Source organism: Bison bison, unplaced genomic scaffold (genome assembly GCF_000754665.1).
Source record: "Bison bison bison isolate TAMUID 2011002044 unplaced genomic scaffold, Bison_UMD1.0 scf7180017864063, whole genome shotgun sequence".
Taxonomy (NCBI): Eukaryota; Metazoa; Chordata; class Mammalia; order Artiodactyla; family Bovidae; genus Bison; species Bison bison.
Genome location: NW_011494635.1, coordinates 1,571,187 through 1,593,702, shown reverse-complemented (window position 1 = coordinate 1,593,702; position 22,516 = coordinate 1,571,187). Strand labels below are relative to the sequence as shown.

General features: G+C 43.7%; 1 protein-coding gene across 1 annotated transcript in view; it reads left to right on the top strand.

Moving 5' to 3' along the window:
* RALGAPA2 (Ral GTPase activating protein, alpha subunit 2 (catalytic)) overlaps positions 1–22,516 on the top strand; it is a 283,032-nt gene that overhangs the window by 104,791 nt on the left and 155,725 nt on the right. The window contains exons 18-21 of the mRNA XM_010836602.1: positions 4,063–4,191; positions 7,196–7,293; positions 12,540–12,630; positions 13,859–14,035. Coding sequence (XP_010834904.1) covers positions 4,063–4,191; positions 7,196–7,293; positions 12,540–12,630; positions 13,859–14,035 — 495 coding nt within the window. The remainder of the gene's footprint in view (positions 1–4,062; positions 4,192–7,195; positions 7,294–12,539; positions 12,631–13,858; positions 14,036–22,516) is intronic.

Below are 22,516 nucleotides of genomic sequence, written 5' to 3'. Positions count from 1 at the left end.
TGGTTGGACCTCCTTGCAGTCCAAGGGACTCTCAAGAGTCTTCTCCAACACCACAGTTCAAAAGCATCAATTCTTTGGCGCTCAGCTTTCTTCATAGTCCAACTCTCACATCCAAACATGACCACTGGAAAAACCATAGCCTTGACTAGATGGACCTTTGTTGGCAAAGTAATATCTCTGCTTTTTAATTATGCTGTCTAAGTTGGTCATAACTTTCCTTCCAAGGAGTAAGCGTCTTTTAATTTCATGGCTGCAATCACCATCTGCAGTGATTTTGGAGCCCCCAAAAATAAAGTCTGCCACTGTTTCCACTGTTTCCCCATCTATTTGCCGTGAAGTGATGGGACCAGATGCCATGATCTTAGTTTTCGGTATCAATGTTAAATGGTTTTAGTTTGTTAGAAAAGAGCAGTTGCTACATCTGACCCTGGAGAAGAGCGACAGCCTTAACCGAAATAAAAAGCCAGCAGGGGGAGCTCAAGAACAGTTTTAAAAAGAAAGAAAAAAAGTACCAAGAAAATGTTTCTGGTAGTCATTTGTTCATCTGTACAGAACAAATATTAAGTATAGACAATGGCACCCCACTCCAGCACTCTTGCCTGGAAAATCCCATGGACAGAGAAGCCTGGTAGGCTGCAGTCCATGGGGTCGCTAGGAGTAGGACACGACTGAGCGACTTCACTTTCACTGTTCACTTTCATGCATTGGAGAAGGAAATGGCAACCCACTCCAGTGTTCTTGCCTGGAGGATCCCAGAGATGGCGGAGCCTGGTGGGCTGCTGTCTATGGGGTCGCACAGAGTCGGACACGACTGAAGCGACTTAGCTTAGCTTAGCATAGCATAGAACAAAATATGAGAAAAGGCCCGAAAATGTACAGTTCCAAATCGAGAAATTGGGTTTAACTTGCGAGATAAAGAGAATTTGCGTGCTTTTTTTTTCCCTTCACCCTCTTTCATGTGACAGCCGAGTCCAGGAGTAGCTCAGGGCACCCGCCCCACAGCCTGGCAGTTCCTGTGACCGGGATTCGTCCTCCACCCTTCCCCTCTTCACAGGTCTCCTATCACACCTGTTCCCGTGGTTTCTGTATGCTTGGCTGTCCTTCACCTAAGAAGGCTTGATCAGCCTTTTACAAAAGCAGAGCCTTAAAGCCACATCAGGCCAGCCTGTTGGGAAGGCAGAACAGCTGGCCCTGCAGGCTCTTTATCCGTCTGTTGTCTGAGGACCGGTGGGGACACTCGTGTTTGGAAGCCGTAGTCAAGGCTGGGCTTCATCCCACCAGATGGCGATATTCTGTATCCTGAAAAAGATGCTGCCAGCGTTGGCCCAGTCCTTATTTGTTTCTGCTCAGAGCCCAGAAACCAACATCTACCAGCTCTTGGCATCACATTCAAGGGAATAAAGCCCACTCTTCCCACTGTCTATAAAGACTGGCATGTGCCAATTGTTTCTGATAGAAGCAGGCAGCTCTTGGGCTCCCTCTGCTGACACTGGATTTACAAGTAGGTTCATTAACAAATAGAAGCCCTTCTCAGAAGGTGTCAGTGTCTTGCATAATTAGAACGAACAAGGAAAGAAAACAGTGGGAAGGACAGCTGGTGGTGTCATCTGGCTTCCTCTGCCTGATACTGAGGAGTCTGAGAGCAGAGCTGTAGGGGGCCTGGTCTGTCTCTGGGATGCTGGATGGAGCATGGTATTTATGGATGTCTCATGTTTCTTGTAGGGAAGTGAACAGCTCTTGGCTCTTCAGGATCAGAGAAGGGCAGAGACAACGTGGAAAGACGAGGCTGTGGTGGATCTGTCTGCTCTTTCTACCCTGCTTTCCTTTGCTTGTTCCCTGAGTCCAGCTTCTTGACAGTATCTGGATTTAGACCATGGCCCTGCTTCCCTGGTAGCTCAGACGGTAAAGAATCTGCCTGCAGTGCAGGAGACCCGGGTTTAATCCCTGGGTTGGAAAGATTCCCTGAAGAAGGGAATGGCAACCCACTCCAGTTTTCTTGCCTGGAGAATTCCATTGACAGACCATGGGATCGAAAAGTGAGCGACTCACACTTTTACTTTCACACCTGGACTTTGGCTTTGAGGTCTGGTAACTTGTATCCATGTACTTAAAAATAGAGTTTTTGTGTGGATAGTAAAAATAAAGCGACAGCCCTTCAGTGAAATCCTCTATTATATTTAGAATTTTCCTACATACAGCTCTTGGTTGGGGTGAACCAGTCCTTTGGCTTGTGACTCTGGTTGAAGGTTACACAGAAGAGGACACCTTGGCTGCATTTCAGGGGATGAATCAGGTGACACGTCCAGGGAGGACAGTACAGGCTGAGTTTTGATCACTCCCTTCTTAGAAGGACTGATTGTTGTTGTTCAGTCGCTCAGTCATGTCCAACTCTGTGACCCCGTGGACTGCAGCACACCAGGCTTCCCTGTCCTTCACCGTCTCCCAAAGTTTGCTCAGACTCATGTCCATTGAGTCACCATCTCATCCTCTGCTGCCCTCTTCTCCTCCTGCCCTCAGTCTTTCCCAGCATCAGGGGCTTTAACAATGAGTCTTTTCTTCACATCAGGTGGAAGTATTGGAGCTTCAGCTTCAGCATCAGTGCTTCCAATGAACAGTCAGGCTTGATTTCCGTTAGGATACTTTTAAAAGCATCAATTCTTCGGCGCTCAGCCTTCTTTATGGTCCAACTCACATCTGTCCATGACTACTGGAAAACCATAGATTTGACTAGTTAGACTTCTGTTGGCAAAGTGATGTCTTTGCTGTCTGGGTTCGTCATAGTTTGTCAGAAGGACTGAAACTGTGACTAATGAAAATTTGGAGAAAACATGATCCTAGGGTTATGGATGTAGAGTTCCGAGGCTGCACAAAGGAGGATGAAGTCTGGAGGGGAAGCAGCGGTGGGGTCACAGGCTGGACCACATGGCAAGTCCTGCAGGAGGGGAGCCTGGGCAGCATGGTGGGGGGTGGAGGTCAACCCAGGGGTGGGGGGAGCAGCAGGATCAGGTGGGCTGGGCCTGCTCGAGACTGAAGAGCACAAGGACTCCTAGTGGGGGTCAAGCCTCTGGGGTGATATCAAGGGGCCCTTGTTCACCGTGAGGAGCGTGAGCTTGAGTGGACAGTGATAGGGGCCTCGGATGTCCACAGCAGGGGTGGTACTGTTAGATCTCAGTTGTAGGGGGGCTTCCTGAGGCCATGGGGAGGAGGGCAGGGAGGAGGCTGATAAGGATAAAGCCGGAGGTCAGGGATTATGTCACCTTGGAGCCTCCATGCTGCAGACAGGAGGTGGGGTGACCCTTCCAGCGCCTTGCGTTGTCTTGGGAGATTAAAATGAACCATGACATTTAGAAATGAGCTAGGAGGGACTTCTCTAGGGGAACATGGTTTATCTTGATCCTAGCTGGGATCACCCAGTGGTCAGTACTCAGCTGTGGTTTTCTATTTTATGATGTACATTTATCGATTCTCTAAAAATACCAGTGGATCGTTTTTGTACCTGAGTGATAAATTCACGCTTGCATTTGGTGATGTCATTAAATAATTGCAGTATTTTACGTTGGACAGTTGTATAGTTATCTGTTAAAAGAAATGATAAAGTTAAAATTCCCGCTTTCTTTCATCTTCCTTCCGGGTGTGGTGTGTGTGTGCGAGTGCATGCGTGTGTGTGTGTATGTGATATTCTGCTCTCTCAAGTGGAAATGCCCTGTCCCTGCATCTCCTGGCTCCCCCTCCCCTGGGCATGCCTGTCCCTAAAGCTCCTATGACTTACAGTTGTCAACCATTCTGCTTGCGCTTTCTGTTTTTTTGTTTTTGTTTTTTTTTTTTTACTTCTTCACTTTGAATTAAAACACTTTGTAGAACTTAGAAGGCAAATGTACCCTTGGAGTGAAGTAGAACTTCTAACAAGCATAGAAAACTTTATTGTGAAAGCCACTAATCCTACTGCACAATTTTTGTGGGGAAAAAGTATCTAAAACAACATTTTGTAGAGTCAGTGAAGTAGTGAATTATTTTAAAATGTTTTGAAATCCATCCCTGTGTGTTCTGTGTTAATGCCCACAGAAGTGGAAGAATACCTGCAGCCAGAAAACACACCTGCCACCGAATCTGGGCCCCTGGGGCAGCAGCCGATGGTTCGGAGCGGCAGCAGCCCTGAGGTCACCGAGCCGCTGTGTCCTGAGCCCCCCCCAGGTATCAGCATCTTACGCACGCAAGACCCTAGCTTCTGTCTGGGGAGAGGCTGCGTGTCGTGGGGCTTTCTACTTTAATCCTAGTTCTGTTTATTTCAAGGGAATTTACTTTAGAGTTTGATTGCAAGGATGTGATTTCTTGAATCACATGAAATATTTTCACTACTTATTTTTATCTAATTATCGGGCGCCACCTGCTGGGGACCAGCCCCGGCTGATCCAGGGTATTCGAAGGAGAGACGGCGTAGGCGAAGATCAGGATACGATAGCTTCAATTAGATATTAATTAAAGATATAAAGAGTAATAGAATAAGGATAGCTCAGTAGGAAAATTCAGTGGAGAAAAGAGGCTGAGTAGCTTGGTTTACGCGGGAGACCAATAAAACTTCAAGACAAGAAGTTTGCACCACTTATGTAGGCCGCAGGCGTCCTTCCGTTCTCCCGAAGGAGAGGAGACACTGAGGCCTCCCCGGTCGGATCTTAGAAGCCCAGGCATAATTAGTAAGCATGGTGGGTTCCGCGCTCCAGATGGAGACTCAGCCAGAGTGAGAGAGAGAGCGACATGGGGAGACCAGTATTTCGAGAAACTGATCCCAATTCTTTATTTTCCATGGTCTACTTTTATACACTGAGATGTTATACAAAAGTCACGTGGGGACAGCAGTCCTGACTTTTATTAAAGTCAGGTGCTTCACACAAATGTATACAGAGGTCTTAGGGGTGTTACATCATCTTCTGGCCAAGGGGGCCTGCTGACAATTTACGACCCTCTCCTTGTGACAGCGGTCAGTCAATCAGGACACTTATTTCTCCAGGGCTGATTATTCTCAAAACAGACACCACCCAAATAAAGTTACATTCCTACAGGGTGAGGGTGTAGTGGGTTTTAGTTAAGGAAAGAATTTACTTAGCCTAAGGTCTAACGTGATTAATATCAAAGGTTAATACTTATTCCTTCTATATATTCATTAATGTGTGTAAGGGCAGGGGATGTGGAGACATAGCAACAAACGTTGGCTCAACAAATGAAAAACCCTTCATCAACACAATTTCTAATTAGCTCACTATACTTATACTTATAGTTTTCTAACTTCTCTAAAGAACCTGTTTTTAGAGGGTTTAAAGCATCTTGTGCCTCTCACGGTTGGGAGGCTGTGAGCAATCACATGTGGCCGGAGGAGCCTGTCAGGCAGGCTAGAGAACCTTCAGAGGAGTTTGTAGGTTAAAACACTCTTGTCACACCCAAGAGTTTTTATTGACTGGAGCTCTAGGTTAACTCCTTCTCCGAAAGAGGTGGTAGGGGACAGCCCCCTGTAAAGTCAGAGATGTAGGAAAGAGCACAAAGTAGTAAAGTAGGCAGGCTCTGGTTATGGGGGGAGACGCTCGAGGATTTCCAGGGGGACTCCTGAGGCTCGATCCCGCCTTTGCGTATGTCGAGCCTCCTTCCTCATGACCTTTGTCATGGGCGGAGTACCTCACTCTGGCCCCCAACATCGTGTGTGTGTGTGTGTCCTTTTTTCAAGTGTAGCGTGTTTGAGGACTAAAAAGAAATCCAGAGTGGCTGGAGGAGGTGGGAGGAAGAGGATGTTCACCCCAGGCGAGGAACGGCAGCAGGTTAGGGCAGAGGCCAGGAGGAGAGGGGTCATGGGGTGAGGGATGAGAGGTGGATGGCTGACCAGACTTGTGAAGCTTATTAGCAGCATGTAGATCTGCCGAGGTTGAAAAATGATAACTTGTATTATTAGCGTTATGGGCTTCCCTGGTGGCTAAGCGGTAAAGAATCTGCCTGCAATGCAGGAGACCCAGGTTCAATCCCTGGGTCGGGAAGATCCCTTGGAGGAGGAAATGGTGACCCACTCCAGTATTCTTGCCTGGGAAATCCCATGGACAGAGGAGCCTTGCGGGCTACAGTCCATAGGGTTGCAGAGTCAGACACAACTGAGCGACTGAGCAGGCATGCACACCAACTAGCATTAATCCACACAGTTTCTCCAGCAGCTTTCAGCAGCAACCAGGGTGAAAGGTGGCAAGGCAGGTGGTTAGACCTGTGAGCTTTGACAAATGTGTTTTACAGTGAAAATGCATGTTTAAGTGTGTCTGGTGACAGTGAGCATACGTACTTAGTTTCATGAGTTAGGTAATCAACCAAGCCGTCCTGTAGGCCTGTGTCAGGGTCATGCCATCCTCGTCAAATGAGCAGGGTATAGCCCCTCTTAGAAATTCTCTCGGAAGAAAAATAATAAATATACAATAAAGACAACTTGAGAAATGTGTTACCTGGAAGATTTTCTGTTCTCCACAAGTCTTTGTATAAGATTGTTGTGATCTTTTTCCCTTGAATATTTGGTGGAATCCATCAGTTGCCTCGAGTTTTCTTGTCGGAAGATTTTAAAGTACTATTCAGATTTTTAAATCATTCTAAGACTTCATATTTTCCTTTTCTTGTTTTAATTTGCATAAATTTTGTGGTTTTTTTCCCTAGGAATTTGTTCATTTATTTTTTAAAGAAGATTTATTGGCCCCAGACTACACATAGAATCTGATATTTTTAATTAACGGTGGCAGGCTCGGTGGAGATATCCCATTCTCTGTTACAGACAGTGGTTGTCAGTTACTTCTCTCACTAGCAATGCTGAGCCACCTCATGCTCCCTTCCCCATTCCCTTCCTCCCTTCCCCAGCCTGGCTGACTCAGGCAGCTCTTGGCTGAGACCCCTTCTCCAAGGCCCCCAGACAGGCCTTATTGCTCCCCCTCCCCTCACCATGTGTAACATTAACACTCGACAGTAAAGTTCTCTGTTCATCATTCTCTGTTCATCAGAGACCAGGTCTGTGGGGCAGTCGTGATCCATAGGCTGCTCACGTGCTGGGCCCTGCACTCTTGTTTTTACATGTCTTAAAATATCTAAATTTAATCATTGCCTGTGTATAAAAATCTTTTCCCAGTTTTACCATCTGAAATATTTCTTTTGTTGATTTCCCCCTTTCCCACCCCCAACTCTCTAGGCCAAAAGCTAGAAAATGCACAGAACGTGAGTTCTTCAGAGCCCAGACTTGCTCAGGAGAGCAAAGGACATGAGAAGAAAGAGCATGAAGGAATAACAGTAAGATCTTTTCAGAATACACACGTGTGTCATTAAAAATAAACGTACCGACCACTGGCACGATACGCACATTTACTAGTGGCCGTGACACTATCTTTTAAAGTTTTTTTCCACTTAGATGTGTTTTAGGGCCAGGTGACCTTGAGACGTTTGAAAGACTTGCTCACTTTCTATGTAAAATTATAGTCTCATTACAAAAATAGAACGCAGTAAGCATGAAAACAGAATTTCGCACTTGGTCTGTATGTGCACTTTCTCTTTTTAAGGACATCCTTGCCTGTCAAGCAGATGCTCAGACTCCCTATTCCTGGTATCACTGTAGGTTGTAGCCTTCATCTGACTCGAGTTCACAGATAAATGAGATGTTATGGTTTCTTTCTTTTTAAAAAAACATAAAATGGCATTTATAGGTTTCTTAAAACACAAATAAAAAGTTTAAAGAAGAAAATTAAAAAGTAGCCCTAACTCATTCATGCAGATAATTCCTATTTATTTATTTAAAAAAAAAAAAAAAAAAAGTAGTATCTATGAATAGAACACTCAGACATCCCAGAAAGGTACAAAATACACACAGAAAGTCACTCCCTACTCTTCCCTGCCTGGAAGATATGAGTGTTCCTCGGTTCTTTTTTAACGGGCATATACCAGCTTTATACGTACATTCCATTTGTATGTATATTCTGAGTGTGTATTTCAACAGTCAGATAAACACCCAGAGACTCACCGCCGGCACAGAAACCAGAGCATCTTCATAGCTGTTGCTGTGCCTTGTGGGCGTCGTCTTGGTCCCTCAGAGAACAGCTCTGTGCTGGCTCTGTGTCGATCGTGTCTTTGCTTTCCTTTGTAGTTTTGCTTGAAATGTATGTCCCTCTAAACAATGCATCCTTTAGTTTCCCTCATTTTTAAGCTTTGTAAAGGCGGTATGATTACTTTGTTCACTCATTACCATGTATTTACATGGTGGCACGCTGCCCTAGCTCATTGCTTTCTCTGCTGTTTGATATTCCACCGTGAGTACACCACAGTTCACTTTTCCACTCTCTTGTTAACGTTTAGCTTGTCCTCCCCCCTTTTTTTTTAAATGAGAAATGAAGCTGTGCACATTCTTGTATGTGTTTCAAGATCTACCTGTAAGATTTTCTCAACGGTGTTGTCTTAGAGTGGAACTGATGAGTCCCAGGGAAAAAGGATGCTCTTTTTTACAAGAGAATGTGTCTTTCTCCAGAGTGGTTGTACCACTTCTGTTTTGGCCAGCAGTGTGTAAAAAGTTTCTGTTCATCCACATTCCTGCCAACACTTACTGCTGTCAGATTTAAAATCTTGGGAGTCGAGTGGGTGAAATGGGATCTCATTTTGTTTTGCATTTCTCAAGTTGCCGATAAAGTCTTTGCTTATGTTGATTGGCCATATGTGTTTCATCTGTGGAGTGCCTACTGATGTCTTTTCCATTTTCCTGTTGATGTGTCTTTGTTATTTGTACCGATTCTTAATGTAGTCTGAATACGGATCCTGTATTGGTTATATTTCTGGTGAATTTCTTCCAATGTGTGTCTTACATTTTCACATTCTCTATGTTGTCTTTTGATGAATAGAAGCTCTTAATTTTGATATTCTTGATTATTGTTTTTTGTTATTAATTTTATGAAAATTAAAAAAAATTCATTTCTGTGTTTGCTTTTGGCTGTGCTGGATCTTTGTTGTTGTGTAGGCTTTTATCTAGTTATGGTGGGGGGTGGGGGCTACTCTGTACTTGCAGTGCACAGGCTTCTCACTGCGGTGGCTCCTCTCATTCCAGAGGACCGGTTCTAGGGCACATGGACTTAGTAATTATGGTCCATGGGCTTAGTTGCTCTGCAGCATGTTGGATCTTCCTGGTTCAGGGGTCCAACCCATTTCTTCTGCATTAGCAGGCAGATTCTTCATGACTGAGCCACCAGGGAAGCCCTGAAAAATTTAAAATATCAACTTGAAAGGGATAAGAATATTTGCCTTATGTTTATAAATGTTTCAGTTTTGTGCTCTATACATTTAACTCTTTCATCTGCCTGGAGCTGATGTTTATGGGATGGCAGTAGGGATCCAATTTCATTTTTTTCCCTACATGGATAGCCACTTATCCTGGGTCCCCTATACTGAATTCATTTTCCTTCATTGATCTGAAAATGCTACCTATCTCTCATACTCATAGATTCTGCATCCCAGATGTTTGAGGCTTTGTTTTGGTGCTTCTTAAGTCATTGGTTACTTTGTCTGTCTTAATTCAGTAGTTCCACTACTTCCTCCTCACCCCCATCTAATGGAAGCTTTTTTTCCTACTGTCTTCTGTCTTTTGTTGTTGCTGTCGAGAGGTCTTCTGTCCGTCCTGTTTGTTGTTCCTCACTGTTCTTAATCCTTGTCCTCCAGTTTCACTACAGAATATTTAGGCGCATTTTCTCTTGGTCTGTACAATTTGTCCTATTTTGGATATGCTATATGTGTCAGGCATCTGTGAATAATTGTTCTTCCATTGCTTCTGGAAAATTCTTGGTAATCCGTTCATCAAATATTGCCTGTTCTTTGTTCTTTCACCCTTTCCTTCTGGAGTTCTGGGTAGAAATATATTTAGACTTTCTTATTCTGTGTTCTATATCTCTTAAGCCCTCTTTCATATTTTCCATTCTCCTTGGCTATGTGGGTGCGTTCTGGGTGATTCATCAGATCTTTCATTCAATTCAATAATTCTCTTCTTATGCATTTATAGTCTGCTGTTTAATGGTCCCATTGAGTTTTTTTGGTTCAACAATTTTATGTTTTGCTTCTGAAAGTTCAGGTTAACACTTTTTTCAAGTATATCTTGTAATCTCTCATGATCTCTTATAGTTTGTGCATTTTTTTGTGATTCCCACCTTTTATTCCTTTAAACTAGTCACAGATTACAGTTCTGAATTCTTTATCTGATTATCTGAAATCCTTGAGGGGTGGGTGGGGAATCTAAATCTGATGTTTGTTGTTTCTAAGATTTGTGTTTGGTGGGTTTTTAATTTCCTTTGGTGTTTGGTAACTTTTGATTGTGAGTTCCTAGCTGGCTAATCTGAATCTGCAGAAAACCTGGATTTCTGACGTATTGAAGTTTCACAAAACAGGGAGTGCTACTTTAATTTGGGACTCTGGTTCCTTTTGCCACTGGCAGTGGTAATATTAGATTAATGCCCAAGGTAGCCCCATTTCACTGCCCTGATTTCCGTGTGCTTTGGGTGGGAGTGGGAAGAGGGGCTCGGTCCCTTGAAGGTTTGTTTTACTTCCTGTGAGCCCCAGATTTTTATGTAGGTTCTATAGTTGGAGGATATTTCATCTTCCAGAGAGTCAGAAGCAGAAGAGCCTATAATCTGCTTTTCAATTAAGGAGATAGCCTGTGTATATTCCATTATCATATTAGAAATATATGCTTCCCAGGTGGCTCAGTGATAAAGAATCTGCCTACAATGCAGTAGACACAGATTCAGTTCCTGGGTCAGGAAGATCCCTGGAGAAGGGTATGGCAACCCTCTCCAGTATTCTCGCCTGGGAAATCCTATGGATAGAGGAGCCTGGTGGGCAACAGTCCATGGGGTTACAAAAGAGTCAGACACAACTGAGCAACTAAACAACAACAACAATATTAGGTACATATCATCCTTCTTTAAAGCTGAGTAGCATTTTTTTACATACTGTTAATCTTCTAAATATTTCATTCATGACCTACTTATGTGTTTTAGCTTAATGATTATTCTGTCCTTTAATTTTACATCTTAGTCCCTCCTTTTCATGTGTTTGCTTATTTAGTATTCATTCCTTTAGTTGGCTTATTGAATCCTGTGATTTTTGTACACTCTAAGCTGGAGAGCCTTAAATATACTATCTTCATTTCTGGCTCTGTTCTCCATCTTGCCAGTCATGGATTTTTGTTGCACACTTATGGTACATTCTCTTTAGATATTCAGCCCAAAAATGGATATTAAAATATCAGAAACTTTCTCAAATTCCTCTGTTCATTGTCCATCCATCTGCCTTTCCTCCCTACCTCCCTTCCTTCTTTGTCACTGTCTTTCTCATGGTCCCCTAGATTCATATCCTTATGTAATTTAAGTTCCATTCCCATGGACAACACTTATATAAGCTCTTATCTGTCATTCTGCAGCATTTTTAAAATTTATCTTTTCTTCTCCTTTTCTATCATCAAAAGCCTTATTTGCTCATTCCTGAATTACCATCATAATTCCATAGCAACTTTCTTCTTAACTCTATTCCACAGATAGTAAGTCAACTTAACCATTTTGATTATGTTTTTAATCACAATCAGCTACTGTCTGGAACATATGGTTGCTCATTTTGTCAATACTGGGTTGAAATTCCTAAGCCTGATGTTGGAGGCGCCCTGGCAGGTGTGCTGCTTGTAGAAGGTGGTCATGTTTCCTTCTTACCGTTTCCCTCTCCACCTGACTGCCCTGCATGGCCTGCTGTAATCGGCTTCTTTTCCTGCACGTAGAACTTGCTGATTTCTCAGTGCTTCCTGCCCTGAGCCCCTTCCTGCCTACTCTCTACCACCTCATGTCTGTAGCCTTGTTGAGCAGCTCTCCTGTCACTGTGAGCCGATCAAGGTAACACTTTCTTCTGCATACCTTTTAGAGAGAGTTGACTTGCATATTTTGCTAATGTACATTGTGATCATTTTGTGTAATTTGTGTATGTTTTGTCTTCCCACACCGGTTATGTAAAATGTAGGGTGCAGATTGCCTCCCAGTGTTCTAGTCCCATGTTTAACCCACGGTCCAGTGCTGAGCAGTGCTCAGGGAAGCCTGCTGCACCTGTAACAAGGGAGGCATTGAATGGGTCTGGGTGGGGTTTACGCCCTCCCTGCCAACATGCTGGTGACTTATACCTCCTGGAGGATGATATCCATTATGCATGTGTACCCAAGCAGAGGTACAAATAGAACCTCAACATAAATGATTTCCATGTAACTTAGCATCCCTCCTCCATAGACCATGTTAATTGGATGCCAACTGATAAAGCATAAGCCTTAAATTTCAGATCTTGGGTAATTTATAACTTGGTCACAGTAATTAGTGAACCCATATCCTTCCAGTGAAGAACGTCATTCAGTTTTTTGTTACTATTCTTACTGTTTGTTTGTTTCTTTTTCTTTAGACATATGGACTAGAAACTTAACAGTCTTGTAAAAATTAAAACTTTTCTGTAACCAGCGCAATCTTTCTTTCTGTCTGAAGATCTTAGTTCGAAGAAGCAGCAGCCCCATTGAACTGGATTTGAAAGATGACTCACAGCAGATGCAAGGAAAATGTAGGGAGAGACAGAAGAGTAAGTACCAGGAGATGTGGTCTGTGTTCCTCCAGCTTCAACATGGATAGACTTTGTTTCCTTTTGACCTTCTAACTCAAATGATATCATCTGAAGACACGATGTTGCGATACAGGACATTTTTATTCCTGGAATCCCAGGATAGATGGGTGGTTAGTACCAGTCAAACATTAAACATTACCCAGTTACCTTCGAGAATTGTCTTTCCAGCCCTGGGTCTCCAGGTGAAAAGCACAAGGAAGGCTGATGGCTGGTGAGGAGACAGGCCCAGAAGGAAGAATGGTCTTCCTTTTGGACGTTCCCCCAGGTTCGGAACACAAAGCTTCTGCAGTACCTTAACATCAGTGGTATAAGTATTTAAAATTTGACTGGGATGCTAAGATGTACCATTAGGTACTGTAATATGCGGCCCTAATACTCTGCTTCCCTGAGGTTCTCTGTCATGCCCCCTCCTTCTTGGTCGTTCCTGGTGGAGGGCAGAGCAGGAACTCTCAGGCTCCACCTTCTGGAGTCCCGGGACAGGCGAAGTGAGGGACCTCGCAGGTGACTGGGGCAGTTGTCAGTTCTCTGCATGTGAATACCTGATGGTAGATTACAAGCAGCAGGGCTGGGGGACTGTCAGTGGCTGACACAAAGGGCAGCCAGGAGGGCTACAGGCAGAGAGGGTGGGCACCCCGAGTCTGTGTGCACCAGACAGGGGACTCAAGGGGCAGGCCGATAGAAGCGGTTCTGTGTCAGACTGAATAGCCAGGTGGGGCTTCATAGCCTTTGACAGCATCACGGTACCATGACATCGGAGCATTTCAGTGCTTAGTGGAGGAGATTCTCTATTGGTGGGATGCCTCATTCCCCAGTGATCCTAGGTGACTCGCCTAGGTTCATGTGTAGACATAGATTCTTCAGCCTGGAAGCATGAACCTGCCTTTGTAGTGGGATCAGTTCCCATCCGCCTCCTCCAGCCACCTCTGTTCTGTAGTTGAGTAAGTCAGGGTACAAGGTGTGAGGATGTGCTCTTGTGGGTGCCAGGGGAACTCAGTTAAGACCTGTGAAGAGTCGGAGCCCATAAAGAGAACTCACATCCACACATGGGAGCTGTGTGTCGTTGACCAGGGGCCCCACGCAGGCCCCTGTCCCCAGGGGCAGCTGCTTAGGTCCTTGTGTGCCGGGACCATGGACATGCTCGTGCCCTGCCCTTGGCCATCTTGGGCTGTGTCTTCTGTCATTCCAGGTGACAGTGTGAGCAGTGACCCCACTCTGGGCTGCAGCACTGAGGCAGAGCTGTCCCTGAGCCACTGGCAGACCTGCGAGGAAGACCCAGATCTGAGCCCGCCTGCAGATACTGTGACCGATGCTGACGCCCGCCACTGGTTACAGCTCCGGCCCACGGATGCTTCAAACCTAACAGGTAAGCGCATCCTTAAGACGAGGCAGCAGCATTCACAGGGTTTCCCAGGTGTGAGGACGCTAGGGCATCCTTTGGCACAGTGATGATGGGGGCTGCCCCCTCCCACATGGGCGTGCCCACCCCAGTCCCCCCACCCCCACTGGTCATAATCAGCGGCGGAGTCTCGGTGTCCTGTGTGCAGAGGGTTCTGAAACAGTGGAAGAACGGGGAGGAAGCCCATCGTGCCCACACTCGCTGTCCAACACGGGAGGAGGTGGCTGATATTTAGGCCAATGCTTTGCCATTCCTGACCAGATTTGCTTTACTCTGAAAACAGAGAAAAGTGATTTCTCCAACTTACATGTGCCACAAATCCAGGAGAAGTTAAAGAATTTGAATACTTACCTATTGCTGCTTTCTTTAACTTTGGTGTGGAATCTTTGATGCATGCAAGATAAGTTGTGACACATGTTATGGACCGGTGAGCCTGCCCTGAGCGTAAGAAGTAGAATAGCTCCCCCACCAGTGAGACCCCCCAACAGGGGGGCCCCCTTCTCAAGTCCTTTCCTTCTCTTGTCATCTCATGTGAATACTGTGACCCTGTCCACAGTGGTTTTTTTTAAATTAAATAATTTATTTTTTGCAATTATTTAAGTTTTCTTGGGGTTTATAATAACCATTCCCACTTCTTTATAAAGTGTTAACCACAGTATCTGTCTATTCAAACAACATATCATTTAATTTTGGTTTTAAGCTTTTTAAAAATGTCGTCATATTCTGTATTTTTTTTTTTTTTTTGCAACATTTTTCCCTTGAGTATTCGTAGTTCTAAGATTCATGAATAGGTTACAGAGCCGAACTTTCTGGGATGGCATCCAGGCTCTGCCAAGGAGTTGCTGGGTGGCTTTGAGCCAGGTGGCTTTGACAGAGAGCTGGCTTTGGGCTCTCTGTCCTTCAGTTTCTCTTTACAGTAAAGTGGGGATACTAATAGTCCATGTTATAGAGTTGTTGGAGGAATCAGTGAGTGAGCCTCTACGTCAAGCGCATAGAGCAGATTGAGCTCTTCATATGCACGCACACACGCATGCACGCCCACGCATACACGCATATCGTGTGACGCTGGGAAAGTGAGCCTCTTTCACTTCAGGTTCAGTTCCCTGGCCTGTCACACAGAGGGCACCAAGAGAAGCTGGGTTTTTGTTTTGCTTGGTTTTGGTGAGAAATTGCTGGGAGAGGCCAGTGTTCTGAGGAGCTCAGCATGGGAGGTGCCCACCACGGCCACATCCCTCCTGGCCCACCACGTTCCCAGGTCCATAGACATCCTTGATGAGAACCGCAACAACAAACCACAAAGCGCGTGTTGAGTAAAAAGCGGTATTAAACCACTAAAAATCATTTTAAAATTAGAAGTAAAGGCTAAACTTTTAACTTAGCCTTTTTTTTTTTAACTAAGCAAATTGGTTTTCATAAATTACAGTATACATTTTAACCAGTCTCTGTGTTTTGGGAAATTTCTAATAAAGTAGCATAACACCTTCATAAAATTTACATAGAAAAATGGTGTTAGATAAAAATCTTTTATCTATGAGATAGAGAAGACCAAGAAGAATGATCTTAATGTGCACTTAATGTTTATCTTAATTAAGACTGGAAAAACAAACCAGTTAACTGTAACAACTGTGAACAACGCATTGCCTTATAATGCTGTATGTGCCATTCTCAACAGATAGTGGACATTTTTGGTCTAAATGTTCACCTCTGCCCATGAAAGAAGCCTTGTAAAGTCAATGAGAAAACAGTTGGCAAAACCAATGATGAAAATCATTTCTATAATATATATAATGATAATTTCTATAATACATATAATACAAAATCATTATATATAGAAAATAAATATAATAATTGTGAATAATAATATCATAAATTTACAAAGGTTTTAACAGTTTACAAAGAACTTTCAGACATCCTTTTTGATTTTTATGGTAAGCAGGTCAGGTTATACAAATTCTGTTTGAGGGGTGGAGAAGCTGAGACCCAGAGAAATCATGTCATCTCACTGGAAAGTAGGCCCCAGCATTGGAACTGGCTTCCAGAATGTTTTGACTCCATTTGCAAAGTTATGCCCACTCCTTTCTTCTACGCTGCTGTTCAAATTACAACTGCCAACCCCATTCAAACTATTTGAGAATTATCGATACACTTATGGAATCAGTGGTTTCTTTGGGTCCAATATTCAGATTATCCAAGGGGAATCATCATCATGGTACTGCCGAAGACTTTAGTACATTTTCAGTAAGCTGAATTTGCCTAAACAAGGACCAGCTTTAATTACTTTTATTGAAGAGAGAGAAAATTGGGTGATTACCTCTTTTGTCTGCCTTCTGGAAGGCTTAGCTCTGATCCCATCTCAGAGTGTCCCTGGTACGCTCGGTCTAATACACTTGTGTGAGGTAATTTCATATGATGCTCTCTCTGCTGTGATTAACTCCTCCAGATACTCAGCTCTTCTTTGAAATCCTAATATTGAGAATCAGTACACTCAGTTCAATAGTTCATCTTGTCATATGTGAAAAGGACAAACCGTAATATGATAAGGTTTATGGATTATCACCGTTCTGAATTTAACTTTCTGTTCTTAGGAGAAAAACTTCTTTGTTAAATGAACAAAGCAAACTCATATTACCCTGATCTCTAGGACATGCAAAGCGAGCAATCCAACAATTTGAATGTATCTCCATTTCTCACTGAATAATCCTACCAGTTATTAAATGCTTGGAATAATAAACTGCCTCTAAAATCTTAAATTCCTTTATCGTTGGCCAGCTAGCAGTTTAGTTTTGTATTTGCTTTCTTATTTAAATCATTTCATGCTTTCTGGAAATGACAGTTAAATTTATAGTGGACTGCTTCAAAACGTGTCTGGGATTTGTATGGCAAGATATGGAGACATGGAGGTGACTGTCATGAGGAAGAAGATTTTAGAAATAGGCACGGGGACTTCCCTGGTGGTCCAGGGTTTAAGAGTCTGCCTTGCAATGCGGGGGACACAGGTTCGATCCTTGACCTGGGATGATCCCACATGTTTCAGGGCAACTAAGTCTGTGTGCCACAACTACTGAGCCTGTGCTCTGCAACAGTGAGAAGCCGCTGCGATGAGAAGTCCTGTGCACCACAACTAGAGAGGAGCCCCCACTGTGGCTTAACTAGAAAATTTTCATTGTTCCCAATGAAGATCCAGCACAGCCAAAAATAAATAAGAAATTTTTGAAAAAAGAAATATGGATACAGCATGCCCCATAGGAGGGCACATGGGGGTCGGTCGCCTAGGTTGGTGGGTAAGTAGGAAGAGAGGAAAACATGGGCAACATCCTTTATCGCCATTTGCACAGGGAAGGGAGGGCAGGGCGGACTAAGCAGACTGGGGGTCAGCTGGTTCAGATCATTTCAGCCGAGTCTGAAGCACAGACACTGGCCCAGGCTGCCAGGTGCCAGACCCTGGAGTGATGAGGGCACCGGGGCATCCCCTTGTTGGTGAGAGCTAGACAGAGGAAGGTGGTCAGGATGCTTGGTTTGGGATTGTGAGGTTTACAGGTGAACGACATACTCCCTGGTGAGTTGTTTGTCATCTCTAGGAATTGTCAGCCCTGGAAGTGGCAGCCCCTCCTGGCCAGGGAGGCCCCAGATGCCAGAGTATCAAGAATCCAAAAATAAGAAAGTAGAATTGACTCACATGTAAGTTTTGTTCAGTTGAGCTTATGATTTTCAAGAAGTGGGTATTTATAACTCTATAGAAAAGCTATGACAAACCTAGACAGCGTATTAAAAAGCAGAGATATTACTTTGCCGACAAAGGTCAGTATAATCAAAGCTATGGTTTTTCCAGTGGTCATGTACAAATGTGAGAGTTGGACCATAAAGAAGGCTGAGTGCCAAAGAATTGATGCTTTTGAACTGTGGTATTGGAGAAGACTCTTGAGAGTCCCTTGGACAGCAAGGAGATTTAACCAGTCCATCCTAAAGGAAATCAGTCCTGAATATTCATTGGAAGGACTGATATTGAAGCTGAAGCTCCAATACTTTGGCCATCTGATGTGAAGAGCCAACTCATTGGAAAAGACCCTGATGTTGGGAAAGATTGAGGGCAGGAGGAGAAGGGGACGACAGAGGATGAGATGGTTGGATGGCATCACCAATTCAATGGACATGAGTTTGAACAAACTCCAGGACCTGGTGAAGGACAGGGAGGCCTGGCATGCTGTAGTCCATGGGGTCGCAGAGTCAGACACGACTGAATGAGTGAACAACAATAGCTAAGTATTGATATTGCTGCTGACCTCATCTCTTATTTAGCAAATAAGCTTATAGTCTAGAAATACTGCTTTTTATGCTATAAGAAATAAAAAGATTACTAAGCCATAGGCACAACCAACTGAAGAACTTACTGAGAGGACAGAAAAAATAAGACATTTATCCTGATAAGGACAAATAATGGGATAAGTGTGATGAGACTTATTTAAAGAGAGTTTTAATCACAGAGATAGACATATGGACTAAAAGAATGGAATATAAAACATATACTGGATACATAAGGACATGGAGTCGTGGTACATGAAAGAGGTAGCCTTCCAGATCTTACAAGAGAAGGATGGGCTGCCCAGTCAAGCACGCAGAACATTTAGCCAGTGGGCAGAAAAGGGGGCAGGATCCCTACCCTACACCCTGCCTGCAGCTGAGTTCCAATGGATAAATAACTCAAATGTAAAAAGGAAAATTTTAAACTTTTGAAAGAAAATATTTTCTAAAAATCTAAGACCTTGGGGGAGGGAAGACTTTCTTAAAATGAGATGAAACAAACGACTGATCATAAGAAGGTGCTGTCATTAATTCAACTCCAGCATAAATAAAACTTTCTTTTCGTTGTCAGAGAGACTTTTAAGAACTGAGAGTTAGCAGAACCTTGAAGGTTAAGGGCCAGCTTCGGTGCCTCTTCTTTTCCAGGTACCTATTAGATTGAAGATACATTTTTTTTTTTTTTTAACATTTTTGGCTGCTCTGGGTCTTCATTGCTGCTCTCAGGCATTCTCTAGTTGCAGCGAGTGAGGGCTACTCTTCGTTGGAGTGTGCAGGTTTCTCATTGCAGTGGCTTCTCTCGTTCTGGAGCACAGGGTCTAGAGTGCAGGCTCAGTAGTTATGGCCCACAGGCTTAGTTGTCCTTGCGCACCTGGGATCCTCCCAGACCAGGAATTGAACCTGTGTCTCCTGCATTAGCAGGAGGATTCTCAAGCACTGGAAGTCTAGTTCTACATCTTAAGATTCAGTTAGAAGTTTTCAACACTTCACTTTAGTGGAGGAAGGGTCAGTCGTGTTGCCCTGCTTCAGGGATGGGATTGCCATTGGCGATTGGTTGTTCACAGCTGGTTTTTGACTCCAGGACAGTGCATGACAGGAGAGGATCAGTCAGTAAGTACTTCAGTTAGGGGAAGAATCAGCTTTCAGCTGCAGGCTCTTGTTTGATTTAGCTAAAAACAACACATTTTAACCTTTTTTTGATAGTAAAAAATATGTATGGTTGAGTTTCAAAATCTGTTAGTATATTTATCCCAACCCTGCCTCTCAATGTTGTTACTGAAATCCTTTGACCACTTCTGCTTTGAATTATAGCTTCTGCTTTTAATTATCCCTGTTACCTGCCACCAAAACTGTTTTTGCATGAATGGTTTGTCAGTATCTGTCACTGCACACATTTTTGGAATCTCCACCAGGCTTTGATCTGTTTTGAAAGTGTCAAATGTTCTAAAGAAAAATCATGATGATAAGTACCAAGAGATTGGTTGCTCACCTTGGAGATCTTTAAGTGAATGTTACATGTCTGGGAAGCAGATGAGAAAGGCCACAGTGATGGTCAACAGAGTGCCAACCTGCTGTTTCTCCACTTAAAAAAAATTATTTATGTATTTGGCTGTGCCAGGTCTTAGTTGTGGCATGCGGGATCTAGTTCCCTGACTAGGGATTGAACCTGGGCTCCCTGCATTGGGAGCATGGAGTCCTAGCCACTGGACCACCAGGAAAGTCCCCTGTTTCTCCACTTTTTAATCATCAAAGTCTAGGCCTAATTTTTCTGGTCCCAGAATTAAGGTGTTTCATTTGAGCTTTTGGCTTTGTGCCTTTTCAACTCAAATGGGAAAATCATTTTCAAAGCACTGGCCATGCTTCATCTATACTCCACCAAACCTACACAAAATTGCTGCCATGTGAAGTCGCCATTTGGTTGGCTGCCTTATTTTACCAATCACCCAGACTTATTTCATGACTAAAATCCTTTGTACATTTGCCAAGTTCTAAACTTCAGATTGCTCCTGTATGTGAGCATTGTGTATTGTGCCTGTATGTGTTTGGGGAAAGATGATATAATTTTGTTTGCAAGACTTCCTACTTTAATAAAAAGTATTTAATGTCTCTGAAACATTTAGTAAGTATGAAATAAAAAGGTGCTCTTAGGCTAGCATACTGGAGAAGGCAATGGCACCCCACTCCAGTACTCTTGCCTGGAAAATCCCATGGATGGAGAAGCCTGGTAGGCTGCAGTCCATGGGGTCACTAAGAGTCGGACATGACTGAGCGACTTCATTTTCACTTTTCACTTTCATGCACTGGAGAAGGAAATGGCAACCCACTCCAGTGTTCTTGCCTGGAGAATCCCAGGGACAGAGGAGCCTGGTGGGCTGCCGTCTATGGAGTCCCACAGAGTTGGACATGACTGAAGCGACTTAGCAGCAGCAGCAGCAGGCTAGCATACTAGCTTGCTCATGAAAAAGAAAATGAACTGTTTGGTATTTTTAAGGTGAACGTGAAATTTTCAGAAATCTCTCAAATCCCAATTTTTAATTAAGCGCCGCTTCACTGAGGAACCATCTACATGTGAAATGTCAGCATCTGTTCTGTTGCTTATGCCACAAGTGGAATCATTTTGGGCAAAAACATTTCAACTCATTAAAAATTTTTTTTCATGGTAATGTTGAACATGCAGTCATTTCAAATACCTCGAAAAGACTCCCTGTATTTTTATAATGTGATGGAGGATGTTACCTAGAATTTTATCACTGAGGAATAAATTTTTGGTGCAGAAGGGGGATCTTTCCACAAGAGAGAATAATCGTTGGCAGGTTGCAGGGAGATGCAGGTGGTAAGGTATCTGACCTCTGTTTACTTGGAGCCATCACTCAAGGGAAATCCTGGCATGACTGGAAGGCTGAAGGCTGATCTCCACCTCAGATGGCTGCATTGTGGGGGTGATGCTTGGGGATGGAGCAAAAGTCTAAGTCGTCAAAACTCCTGACTCTTTTTTAACCCCTTAGGGGGTTAAAAACTCATCGCTTTCTTCATGAGAAAACTATATGCCATATGATGCTGTTTGTTCACTTGGGAGCTTAGGTTTATTTGTAAGGTTCGTTGAAGCTTCACCAGACCTTCTCAGACCGACAGATGCTTGATACCGTGCTCATTTGACAGACTAAACATCAGGAGGATGAGCCTGAGGTTTTGTAAAAGTCAACCTGAGAGTCCAGAAGGTCCACAATTTGGCTTTTGCTATCTATACAGGCGCAGTGTGTGGGATTCAAGCACGGATTATATGTGTCTCTTCAGTTCAGTTCAGTCGCTCAGTCGTGTCCAACTCTTTGCGACCCCATGAACCACAGCACGCCAGGCCTCCCTTTCCATCACCAACTCCCGGAGTCCAGCCAAACCCATGTCCATCAAGTCAGTGATGCCATCCAACCATCTCATCTTCTGTTGTCCCCTTCTCCTCCTGCCCTCAATCTTTCCCAGCATCAGGGTCTTTTCTAATGAGTCAGCTCTTTGCATCAGGTGGCCAAAGTATTGGAGTTTCAGCTTCAACATCAGTCCTTCCAGTGAACACCCAGGGCTGATCTCCTTTAGGATGGACTGGTTGAATCTCCTTGCTGTCCAAGGGACTCTCAAGAGTCTTCTCCAACACCACAGTTCAAAAGCATCAATTCTTTGGCACTCAGCTTTCTTCACAGTCCAACTCTCACATCCGTACATGACCACTGGAAAAACCATAGTCTTGACTAGATGGACCTTTGTTGGCAAAGTAATGTCTCTGCTTTTGAATATGCTGTCTAGGTTGGTCATAACTTTCCTTCCAAGGAGTAAGCATCTTTTAATTTCATGGCTGCAATCACCATCTGCAGTGATTTTGGAGCCCAGAAAAATAAAGTCAGCCACTGTTTCTACTGTTTCCCCATCTATTTCCCATGAAGTGATGGGATTGGATGCCATGATCTTCGTTTTCTGAATGTTGAGTTTTAAGCCAACTTTTTCACTCTCCTCTTTCACTTTCATCAAGAGGCTCTTTAGTTCTTCTTCACTTTATGCCATAAGGGTGGTATCATCTGCATATCTGAGGTTATTGATATTTCTCCCAGCAATCTTGATTCCAGCTTATGCTTCTTCCAGCCCAGCATTTCTCATGATATACTC